Source organism: Alligator mississippiensis, chromosome 4 (genome assembly GCF_030867095.1).
Source record: "Alligator mississippiensis isolate rAllMis1 chromosome 4, rAllMis1, whole genome shotgun sequence".
Lineage (NCBI taxonomy): Eukaryota > Metazoa > Chordata > Crocodylia > Alligatoridae > Alligator > Alligator mississippiensis.
In genome coordinates, this window is record NC_081827.1 from 183,253,703 (window position 1) to 183,266,341 (window position 12,639).

General features: G+C 46.4%; 1 protein-coding gene across 8 annotated transcripts in view; it reads right to left on the minus strand.

Annotated features, from left to right (window-relative positions):
• Positions 1 to 10,194, minus strand: part of ASB1 (ankyrin repeat and SOCS box containing 1) — a 28,260-nt gene extending 18,066 nt beyond the window's left edge. For 6 of the 8 annotated variants that reach the window (XR_009462046.1, XR_009462048.1, XR_009462047.1 and 3 more), the window contains exons 1-4: positions 9,876 to 10,188; positions 8,970 to 9,054; positions 6,113 to 6,259; positions 1,923 to 2,225 (exon numbers count right to left, since the gene is read on the minus strand). Coding sequence is in view for 2 of the 8 variants with exons in the window: in XM_059727153.1 (XP_059583136.1) it covers positions 1,923 to 2,225; positions 6,113 to 6,259; positions 8,970 to 9,054; positions 9,876 to 10,008 (668 nt within the window). In the remaining 6 variants the exon portion in view is untranslated. Of the gene's footprint in view, positions 1 to 1,922; positions 2,226 to 6,112; positions 6,260 to 8,969; positions 9,055 to 9,875 lie in introns of all 8 variants that reach the window. The other 2 variants (XR_009462051.1, XM_059727155.1) reach the window with 2 other exon arrangements.
• Positions 10,195 to 12,639: the final 2,445 nt, after the last annotated feature.

Genomic DNA, 12,639 nt, shown 5'->3' on the forward strand with positions numbered 1-12,639 from the left:
AATCATAGAATCATGGAAAAGTAGGGCTGGAAGGGACCTTGAGAGATCATTTAGTCCAACTCCCTACTCAAAACAGGAACATTCCAATCCAAACCATCCCATGTCTAATCTAGTCCTAAAACTGCACTAACAATTTGGTCCCAACAACCCTGCTTAATACCTTAAAGCAATACCTTTAGCTACTAGACACAAGGAGGAAATTTGCTGGGGCACAGAGCAGGGTAGCGTTTTTTGCACCTTCCTCTGAGCAGTTGGCACTCGCCGCTTCTGGAGTCAGGATAGTAGACCAGATTGTCCACAGATCAAATGCAGTATTATGACTACGATAAGCTCATAATGAGCAGCAGGTTCTGATTTCCACAAAGCAGGATTCCCGCATCCATATTTAGCATACGCCTTTACCGTAGAGTTATCTTGGGCTCCATCAGTTGTTGGCTCAAGCCCTGCCTGCATTTCATGGTGCTATGAACTTGGGCTAGCTGGCTCCCTTGTGGTTGTAGGCTAAAGTTCATGTGCAGCTTCACTGGTATTACTAACACACCCAATTTGCAAGAAAAACGCAGCAAAACCACTCAAGTGGCAATCATCCCCCAGTGCCTTCCCACAATTCTGCCTGTCTGCCTAAAGGCTCATATGTGTTCTCCACAATTGACTGGGAGAGACGCAGAGTGGCTCAGCTTACTACATCACACAAACATTAGCTATGCTTCCAAAAGCCATAGTAACACAGCAGTAGCACCACAGAGTATACGGTGAGTCATGTTGGGCTTTGCAGAATGGCTTCTCGCACCCAGGAGGGTGTTACAACAATGCATCTTACTGAGGTGCTTTGCCTATAGACCAAAAATCTTTCCCTGGGTTTTTTTCAATCTCATTAGCCTTGCAAAATGAAATGCATGATCCTCAAGAAACAAAATTGAGCATCTGTCCCCTTAGCTGGCATGCTATTCAGTATCTTTATTTTCCACCACTTTTCACTGATTTATACAACATTCCCCTTCCAGTACCTACCACTAGAGGGAGCGAATTTAATCCTCCACCTACCAGAGACTGACTCATATGGTAACATCACTGCTCTTTAATTAAGGAGGTGTTAAGCATAGTATTGGAATGTTTATTTATACATTGGCTGGGCACCTTCCAAACTCTTGAGAAGGGGTAGTCTCTATTCTGTTTAATTCACATACTCCTAAGGATAGAAAGAGATGGGAGAAGCAGATGATGACAGACACTACATAAAATCTTTAGAGCAAAGGTAGGTAGTTAATAGGATTTAGAAGAGGCCAAAGTAAGAGCCTTATTAATGGGCCCAGGCAGGTGACAGCGTGCGCAGACAGCTGTGCAGATGAAAGTTCAGAGATGATGGTATAAGCATCTGACCAAGAGGCAGGTAAAACGGGGTGGAGCAGGGATGCTTAGGGAAAATAAATCAGAGTCATAGGGAAATTATGCAGAGCTTTGAAGGTGATCACAGGAGGCTTAAATTAAAGGCAGCAGCAGATATGGAGGGAGCAGATGGAACTGAAATGGGGAATGTTTAGCAAGGGCTGTGGCACTGGAAGCCAGTACAGCTGGCACCCACAACAGAACTGAGGAAACCAGCTATCTGATTATAAATTATGCTGCATTCAGTGACTTAAAGAGTGGGGAAGAGGTGAGGTGATGGGGGCTGAGGGAAGGTTTTCTGGGGATGGAGGAGACCAGGATATTTTTATATTGTGAGGGGAAGGAAGCCAGGGACAAGATGTTGAGGAGACTGAAGGTGGTTAGTGTTATAGGTTTGGACACTCACTGTTCTGCTTTAACAACACTGAGCAGACCTCTGGCCTTCTTTAACCATGGCTTTTGGATGCTGCATATAAAATATGACACCTCAGAAATAGAGGCTTCTGTGGGAATTAGAAGGGGCAAACAATACTTGCCTGATCAGTTCTCTCAGGATGTCAGCCCGGCCCACGCGGGAGGTATGGTACACAGGAGTGCTGCGGTGGTGCCGGCTCCCGTTGGGGTCTGCACCAGCCTCCAGCAGGATTTTTACACATTCCAGATGCCCATTCACAACGGCCACATACAGGGCGGTTTGCCCCTTCACGTCCACCAGGTCGATCTCAGCCCCTTTCTGGATGAGGAAGTCCACGCAATTGCCATGGCCAGCAGTGGCAGCAATTCGCAGGGGGGTGCAAGGCAGCCAACCACAGCACCACACAGACTTCTCATTGATTCGACTGAGCAGAAGGGGCAAAGCAACATGTCAGCATAATGTGTGAATACACATGGTATTTGCTTTGCTACAGCCCTGCGTGCCTGGATAAGTCAGAGGTACATTCCCTCTAAGTTTTGTGTCTTGTCTCAAGGAGTCTCACAGGTCACATATACTATGCTACTGCCTACAAATCCCAGCCAACATCAGGACTCCTTTGAGCTACATGCCATAAGCATTGGATAAGTTAACCCCTGCCCTGGAGAGCCTTCCATCTAAATAGACAAAGGAAGAATTATTATCCATATTTAATGTATAGGGAGCCAAGGCACAGAGAGATTTGGTGACTTGCTCAAAGGCAGACGGCAACAGAGCTAGGGACCAAGACAGATCTCACCTAGGTTCCACTTTAACTACCCCACCACCCTTCCTCTCAAAGAGTAAAGCCCTCTATTTCTCCAAGATGTATTTCCATTTCTGCTTATATAATATAATATTATAAAAGGACAGAAATTAGCCACCATTGCACTAGCAAACTGATCATTTACAAACAAGATTTGCTAGAGACAGAACATCTTAAAAATGCTTTTAAAACCTGCCCGGAGCCATGTACAGGAGAAGCCAGACCATGTACCCACCCACCCTGAGGCTACACCTGGAAGCATTAAGTGCAATGAGATGAGTCTAATAGAAGGAAGAATGGCAGGGAGAAGGCAGGAAAGAATTAGTAATTTGGGTCATGTAGGGGTGGGTGTGATTTTTTTTCACATCCTTTCTATACAAACAAAAGTCCTGGCATAGGTGCACGCATTAAAAAATGTTTTACAAGTAAAACTTTCATGATGAATGAAAGTCTCTTTCATTCATCAGAACAGTATAAATTACACCAGACAAAGCACTTTCTAACCCTACAGCTCTATGTTGCCTTCTACAGACAACAAATTATTTGCACCTGCCTCTCAGTATGCTCATGTACAGTGTCTGGCACACCAGGCCTTCTTCATACTAATATAAATTAAGTAAGGCACAAAAAGGTAACAGATGGAAAGTTGACAAAACTTAGCAGACTGCATAAAAAAAGGAGAACTACCAAAGTTGTGCTACAATTTTGGAAGGGCTGCCTCCTTTTGATTCTTGCTGAAAAGGCAACTTAAGGCTTCAGTTGGGTCAACAGCAGTTTATTCCACAATACAGGAAAACTAATTAAATACCCCAACAGCCATAGACATTAACTTGACCAATATATGTATATATATTTTTACATAGGGCGTTTCAGTTTATAGTTTATTATAATGTCTTCTGTATGGTTTTGTCATTATATTTTTACTCCTATTTTCACATTATTATATTTCCATGATGATCTGAAGGGTATTCATAAGTGGAGGCTGGATATTTATTAACCTTACATTGCACACTTGAAATCTACTTCAGCTGGGATTACTCTGGGTAATATCAAGGGCTATCTGAGCAGCCTGTCACCAGAGATGAAGCCTCTGTAAATTAAGCAAGGTATTTTTGCCAATACTAAGAGCCCACTGGGTCCCACCAAGCTGCCCCTTTTATGCTGAGAAAGCTCACAGCTCAGAGTGCACTGAGGGATCTGCTAATGATATGGAAATACTGGAGCAGGTGTTCATCTCCCCTCCTTTCTTGCATGCCCATGCGGTCTGCAGTTCCGGCAGTGGGCTCCAGAGGTGTAAAATTCAAGGATACTCTTAACATTTTAAAGGACTCAGTTGTTCAGCTGTACCGGGTGTAGGGATCAGTGTGCTCTTGAAGACAGGTGTAATGTATGACAGCCAATTCTTCCCTGAAGATCCCTGTACCTTCTAAGTACTAGAGGACAAACTGCCTGATTCAGTAACAGCTTGCCAAGGATGCACAGGGTAGAGGAGGAAAGGATGACTCGGAGGAATTGTAATTTTGAGAGGTTCTAACAAGAACCAGCTGAAACAGGGGGTATCTATATATTTTTTCTGAATCAGCCTTCAGCTTGTCCCTCCACCCCTGGTCTTTTTGAAGCTCCCTCTCCAAACATATGCACATGCAGTTAACAACACTTGACTATCCTGCATCTGGCTGTATGTGAAATGAGATAAATACTAGGTATTCAGTGTCCCCACAGAGAAACAAACCCACTGCATAGTGGCCACACTTGAGAGGCCATGAATGAAACAGGCCAGGGGAAAAAACTGCTCCCATGTCCTTCCAGATGATGCCTTCAGAGCAGATCATGAGGACAGGAATTGGCATAGCTGAGAGAGGAAGCTTGGCCTATGACTGCCAATATTATAGGAACAGATAATCCCAATACTACCCACAAAGCCCTGAGGAACTCATATGACCCAAGCTAAACTGCACTGATTTGATCAAAAGAAATGTAATGAACCTGCCACATATGTGGGCCAGATTTCCAGCTTGTGTCAATTGCTGTCCCACTGTTGGAGCTAACAGGCTAAATCTCCACTAGGCATAAATCTCTGTTGCTCCACCTGAGTCAGTGGGCTGGGTCCTTAGCAGATGTAAATCAGGGATGGACAATTATTTTGGGCAGAGGGCCACTAACCCAGTTTTGGCAAGCTGTTGAAGGCCACATGGGTAGCTCCGCCACTTGATACGTGCCCCACCCCCTGGTTGCCATCTTCTGACTGGAAGTCCCGCCTCCTAACTCCTGACCTCTGCCACCAGAAGTCCCTCCCCTTGCCCTAAGAAGTACTCCTTTCAGCAAGGGGTTTTGACATCTCCGAACCAGAAAAATACCAGTCTACACAGAGGTGATTGTATATAATAGCTTTAAATGAAGTCTTACTCTTGTATATTGTGGGTGGGTATAAGTTTGTGGGGGGCTGTGGGTGTGTGGCTGTGTGGATATGTTGGGTGTGGGGGAGGGTGTGGGTGTACCTGTGGAGGGTGGATAGGTGTGGGGGAGTAGGGGTGGGGTGAGGGAACATGTGGGTGTGTATGTGGATATGTGGGGCGTGGGTGGGTATGGGGTTTGTGGGGAGCTGTGTGGGTCTGCGTGTATGGCAGTGTGAGAGGAGATGTGGGTGTATGTGTATGGTGGGGTGTATGTGTGGATCTCACCCTACACACACACACACACACTGGTACCAACGTAGGCCCCATGCTCCCCAGTCGGGCAATGCAGCCAGGAGCCACATGGTGCCGGAGCAGTGTGGGGGCAGGAAGGCAGGAAAATAGCTAGGGGTGGGGTGGGCTGTGCTGCTGCATTCTTGCTGAGGCTCCCCCTGAGTCCTACTGCCCCTGGCTCTTCTCATCTTTGACAGGCAGCCAGGAACAGATAAATATTTTCTACATTTTTAGGGACCCCACAGTCTGGATAGAATGGCCTGGTGGGCCACATCTGGCCCATGGGTCATATTTTGCCCACCCTGGTGTAAATGGATGTGGCTTCACTGAGGTCACTGCAGTGGTGCTGGTTTATGCCAGCTGGAGATCTGGCCCTACTTGGTAGCTTATAGCCTATCTAAAGGAACCAGGAGCATCCCCACCATCTTCTAAGCCTTTCAGAGGAAGCATTGCATATAGAGCAGCATCTAAGGACATTTATATATGTGCTCTGGGAGATGGGGAGAGGAAGTGGGGATGGGCGCTTTAATTAACACAGCTCCAAGAGCCATGCTAATAAAAGTGCCTGGAGTGTCACGTGTATCAGCATCTCCATGCTGAAAATTGGTAGCGGGCACTGAACGCTGATACACATGACACTGGAGTCTGCTGGAACATGGTAATTACCATGCTCCAGCAGCCTTGATTGATCAAGTCTGCTCCAACATGCTGTAATTACAGGGCATGCAAACATCCTCCCTGCACATGTATAGGAGCCCTAAGAGATGTGGGGGAAAAGAGATGGGTGGGGTTGGGTAGTGGGAGGATGAGCAAAGGTCACACCTTTGGAAGCTCTCCTCTTGCAGCAAGCTCTTGAGTGTTTGCAGGTCCCCCACGTAGGCAGCATCATGCAGCCGCGTGTCCTCACAGTGCTCAATAGGGTGGTCACAGAACTGCTCCCTCAGCCACTCCTTCAGATTACGACCTGCGCTGGAAACAGGGCCACTTGCGTTAGTCCAGAAGACACTGCCTCTCCCCCAGCCTGTGCTTTCACTCACCTCACACAGCAGGGCATTGATAGCAATGGTTAGCAGCTGCCAGCACACAAAGCAAAGTGGCATTGCAATGCTAACCACAGCACTAGACAGAGCTGGAGATGGTATGGGGAAATGAAAGGCCTGTCTTTAGAGGGGAAGATAATGCATCAGATCAGTGCCCAGAGGGAAGGCATGGTATCTGTAAAGCTGACTGGAGCACAGGCATAGAAGGCTTGAAGGGGGAGAAATAAGAGGGGTCCCCCTTCTAGATGTGCATAGCACCCAGCACAATAGGTGCATGATATGGGCCAGGATCTTCACACACTCTTGAGTGCAAGTAGGTGTCTACCTGCACCATTTCCCTGCACCAAACTCTGCTGTTCTGGTTTCTCTTGGTGTCTTTCTCCCCTTCCTGTTCCTCATTATGTCTTCTGGACTCCTTCCATCCTTCCCTTCACTACTTTCAATTCCCTATCCCCTAAACCCTCCTCATGCCCCAGCTCTTTACCTCATTCTCTCTCTCTTTACCTACTGCTGGAGGAGCCTGAAGAAAAATTATCCCACTGCTTTTGAATGTAGGGCAGTCACCTGCCTTTCCAGTGAGGTAGAGCTGAGGCTATGACCTGGTCAGCTGCAGGAGGCAGCATGGTGACTATCAGTGCTGTCTTCTTACAGAAATGTAACCCAAAGGCCTGTTTACACTGAGGTAGCAGCAACATGTCCCAGCTAGGTCATTCTCAAGCAAGACTTGGCCACACCTGTCCCAGCAGGTGCACTCTCTAGACCAGGAAATAAGCTAGTGAAGGTTCTCCGGGCTGACCCCCTGTGGCTACTCCCAAGACCACAGTCTCTGGTGTGCTTGAAAGCAACTGCTTGGGATGCCCCCAGAGTGGCCTCATTAGATGCGCAGGTGGAAAGGAGCATGCTTGTGGCTGGCACAGACAGGCCTCTGCTATAGTACTGATGAGCCATGAGGGATCCAAGCAGCCTAGGGAATCTCCCCAGCTTGGTAAACCTGGCTATGTATGCAAATCAGGTCCTCAAAAACCAAAATACTCCTGCCCCTCCTGAGTCACCTTATTCCAGGTGCCAAACACAGAACCAACAGGTTGGAAGGGACCTCAGGGGTAATCTAATCCAACCCCCTACATAGGAGCAAGGTGAGCTGTTCCTAACCAGCTTCTTTTTGCAAACTTCTTAGAAGGATTCTACAATTTCCTTAAGCAGCTTGTTGCATGGTCCTACTGGTCTGATATTTATGACGTATTCCTGATAGATAAAGCTGTGTCCCAATCTGGCAAACCAACATCAGCTCCTGACCTCCACATGATCTTTAATCACCCTTCCAAACCCTCCCAGGTTCCCTTCCAAATGTAGTTCTTGTTCCTTTAACTTAGCTCTTCTACTGTACAAACAGGCTTCTCCTTGCTCACATAAATATTAAGGCCCAAATCCTCTCTGAGCAATAAGATGCCTAAGTGAGAACCTACCCAACTCTGAGGCTTTGAAAAGCCATTAATACATCAATTCTTTGTAACATGCTGTCACTTTAGACTTAAAAGTGAAAAAAGCTCACCTATTGTGTTAATGTTTTTTCAGGGTATCAGAATTGTGCCTTAGAGGTGAAACAGAATTTGGGTCTAAATGTTTCCAACTTCTAGACTACCACTTTCACTTATCAAACCCTTCTAGATAAGGTTCAGGACTAGGGAAGCACTTGCTGAGACTATATGATGCAACAAAACAAGCTGACACCCACTAAGGATGGGTAGATGGAAATGACCTAACCTTCCAACCACAATTTGGACAAATCCAGAAAAAAACCTTTGCTCAGGTTACAAGTATTCAGGTAAGGCTTTTCTTCTGCTATGCCTCAGGATCAGCTCTGTCTTTCCTAGATGCAGCTAGCAATAGAGAAGTACCAAAATGTGTTGAAAGATGCTGTTCTGCCAAGGTTTGTAGACCAATTCAGCAGACCCAGAAGGCACAGATCATTTGTGTACTTCAGATGAAGTATCCCGAGATTAGTGTTGGAGGATATATATGGAACTTCTGAGGTTCATTCATTGTTAAACAGTGCTTCCATAAAAACTGAAGGGGAAACTTAGTTTCAGTCTTAATTATGGGCAAATGGCAAATTAGTCATTAGTTTTAGCAAACAGGTTTTACATGCTTCACTCCCACATACATAGATCAGAATTTTCAAAGGGACTGTGCTCCTATGTAGGCAATAATATATGTGGTCAGATTCCCCCAGGACTTCTGCACCCTGGGTGCATGTTGGGGCTTGAGGTCATTTAGAAATATGGACCTATGTGTCACAATGTCAGCTGCTGGGTACATGGTACTTTGCAAACTCTGGTCCTGATCAGTGCCCAACTAGAAGCAGCTGAGATCTTTTCAAAAGCAGTCCTGATTAGCAGTTCTGAGCACTTGAAAATTTGACCATTGTGAAAATTTGGCTCATATTCTGTTTTTCAGATATTGATAAGGCACTTTGTTTCAAGAATACAGTAAATATGTGAGACAACATGCATGGACCATGCCATTAAGGCTGTTATGAGGAGGCAGTACTGGGTTTTCTCTATAATGGAGAAACATGACTGTGTTACGCAAATCAATAAGGTCTAATGGGTAGAACACTAGATTTGGGCTTAAGAGACCTGGGTTCTTTTCCTAGTTCTGCAACTGGCCTATCGGGTAACCTTGGGCAAGTCACTTCACTTCTCTGTGCCTCAGTTTCTGCATCTGGAAAAAGAAAAAAAATAGGATAACACTACTGACCTTCTTTTGAAAGGGCTTTGAGATCTGCTGAAGAAACATGCTACATAGGAGCTAGGATTACTATAACCAGCCCTCAAGGACAGAACTGTAAATGCTAACAGTGGGATTTTCAACAGCATCTGGTCACCAAACTTCCATGAGCTAGGAAAGCAGCCTAACAGCTTCTACTGAGAGACAGAAGGAGAAACTCCTGTGGAAGTCAGGTGCCTGGATCCTTTGAAAGTCCCACCACAAATCCATTTCAGCTGGGAGGACAACTGGGTAGGCTTAAAATGGCAGATCAATACAGGAAAAAAATAGCCAGTGATTTCATATACATGCACACACACATATGGAAACACAGATAAATCACACACACATCCTGCACATGCACATGTATAAACCTACTCCATGGGCTTGTACTTCCTTAAGAGAATGGCAAATGAATAGGAGCATAGAAAACAAACAAAACGCAGATTTACAAAGTTCAGTTTGTAGATCTGCACCTGTCCATCTGGAAAAGCCTATACAAACCTGATTCCTAAACATCCAGTACTTTAATAAGGAAAAAAATGCAGCTTCCTTCATTCCCCTCTTTCCCCTTCCCCCCATGCACCCTGAAAGACGAGTGGAAACTCCCTAGTGTTTTTCCCAGCCCCAGAGTTATTGCCAGGGTATAGATCCTGGTAAATACCAGCACCTAAGGCAGCAAGGCAGGAAATAAGGAAAGCTGCGTCTCAGAAAACAAGCTGGGGGTGGATGCTAGAATTCCTCGGCTGATTCTATTTTTGCTCTCCTTACATTACCTGCATTTCCATTTGTGGCACCGAAGTTGGCACCATGACTGTCACTGCTCTGGGGTTCCAGGCCGTCCCCAGTATCTCTCTGAAGGAAACCGGCACTACCAGCCTGACTGTTTGGGTAGCTTCCTTCAGCCATCTGGCACCCTGTTCTATAGAAACCCCCCTACCTCCTCCCTTTACATTCCAGCAGAGGCTACAGTGCAATCCCTACACAGCTCCCAAAACAGTTACTGCAGGTGAAATGCTGAAGCTGGCATGTCATTTCCCTTTCCTTGCCTGTGAATACTATGCAAGCTGCACAGCCGTCCCACCCTTCCCTTTATCTGATTGGTGAATGCCAGGGCACAGAGCTTCCTGCTTTGAGTTAAGGTGGTTTGTCTAAGCTTTAAAAAGGGCTTCCATTTGGGTTTGACAGCACTGAAACCAAAGCACCAAAGCAATTCCTCCTTCAAAATGTCCTGTAATAAAGATACTTCACTTATTTCTTCAGGGGAATAAACAGGCTGGCTCCTCTCTCTTGCATTTTAAAGGGCAACTTCCTGGAGTGACATATCCTATCCTTCAAATGCGCTGATTGCACAAAACAATGTTTGCAGAGATGTGTTTAGATGAACCAATGACAGGGGAGTGAGAAGAGTTAGTTGCAGGTCACCCAATAATATCACAACAGAGCAAGGAGAGTGTGACCTTCGCAGGCTGGCTGTTTTTGATTCTATGTAACCTATTACACCCTTTCAATTTCTGCCTAACCACACCTTACTCCCATCTGTAAGAAACTAGGGCAGCTAGTGAATTTAATAGCTCCAGTGTGAATTTTTGGCTTTATTTTGATCTTCTGTCAGTTGCACTGAACATAGGATGGCTTATATTTCCAACCAGGCTAACTCAGCCAGGTTAAACCAAAGCTATACTCACTGCGACTTAACATTCAGCAAAAGCTGATTCATCCTTCAAATACTTGCTGCAAAATGCTTCAGGAGGACAGCTGGCCTGTTGCTATAAAGAGATTTTCCTATAGTGAGAGGAAAATCAAATTCACTGTGCAGCTCTGCCACAAACAGATAAGTAAATAATCAACTGGTTTCCATACAAAGACCCAGAGGCATGAAAAAAGATGCAAGTAACTTCTGGGCATGCAAAACCGGGCCTGTTGTTTATTCTGAGGCGATACCATTTGCCACCTTTGACCCCTGCTGTACAGTTGCAAACAGCCTCAAAACTACTCCATCATCATCCATACACATTGTTCAAACCTCTTATTTTGTTGGTGTTCTGGGACCAGCAGTTTTCACAACTTTAAACACATGGTCTCGTGCATGCAAACCTCATTGCCAGCTGCCAAGTGGAAGAGAATGGTGGTAATCCAAATGGTCTGTAGGTCTAGTCTTGCTACTGCATGGCAGGATATCAGTTCACAGACCCAGGCCCTGGCTGTAGAGGTGGTTTCCTGTGAATAATTTTGATTTAGTTTAAAGTGATCCATAGAAGAGTTGTACAGCCTGCAAACTAAACCCTTTCTTTCTCCTGCCTGGTAAAGATGAAAGAGGAAGAATATTGGTGGGTTTTCTACAACCAGCTAATACTGCCTCATCCCACTGTCCTTCTTCTATAATATTTATTCCTCTTGTCCCTGAGCTAAAAAGTAGGGCTGTGCGAAATTTCACCGGGTGTTTTATTTCAAAGCTGTTTTGTCGTGTTTCTAGCTTGAAACAGCGGAACCAAAATGAAACAAAAGGGGTCGAGTTTCGAAGCTGGCTTACTTGTAGCTAAACAGAAACTAAGTAAAGGGAGGGGGAAGAACTGCTCTGATATTGACATCTAGCTCCTTATTTGATTCCCCAGCTCTCTGATCATTTCCCCAGCTCTTCCCAGGGGACACAGGCCCCTGATCTGCACGTAGATCGGGGGTCCGTGCACAGATCGGGGGCCCACACCCCCTGGGAAGAGCTGGGGAAAATGATCAGAGGGCTGGGGAAAGCAATCAGCGAGCTGGGGAATCGAACAGGGAGCTGGAGGAATGTTCAGGTCCCTGAACATTTCCCCAGTTCCCAGTAGGATTCCCCAGCTCCCTGATCACTTCACCCAGCTCTTCCAGGTGGGGCACAGGCTCCTGCATGATGCAGGATGACAGCAGGCTGCCGCTGCCAGCTAGTAAGGGTGGTGGCTCTGGGCTATTTCCCCAGCCAGCGGCAGCAGCCTGCTGAAACCCTGTGCCCAGATGCAAGGGCTTGCACTCCCCAGGAGGGCTGTGGGGCTGTACCAGACTCCTTCCGGGGGGTGCAGGGCCCCAGATGGGATGACAGCATGCTGCTGCTGCCAGCTGAGGCCAGCGCCATCACTGGGTTCTTCCTGGTGCAGCCCATGCTGAGCGCTGAGAAGAACCCAGTGCTGGCACTGCCCCCAGCCAGTTCTGCGTGTGAGATGACAGCAAGCTGCCGCTGACAGAAAGTGATGTTTTACTTTGAACAGTTTGAGGTGCAGTTTCCCAGAAACCCCTGCACCTACATCCTTGAAACTTGCCAGACTTCATGTCCTCAGAAGGCACTACCACCCGTGCAATTTTCATTTGAATCAGGAAAGAAATGACAAAGTTCTAGGCATTTTCATGATTCCCCATTACAGACTATAGGCAAAACATTGAAACGTGTCAAACCAATCATGAATGGTGAGTGCCCCCGGTGGCTGTGGGGGGCCCAGCTGCATTGGCGGTGGCAGGAACATGGTGGTGGGAGCCCAGTGGCAGTAAACTGGGAGCTCCCGCAGATGC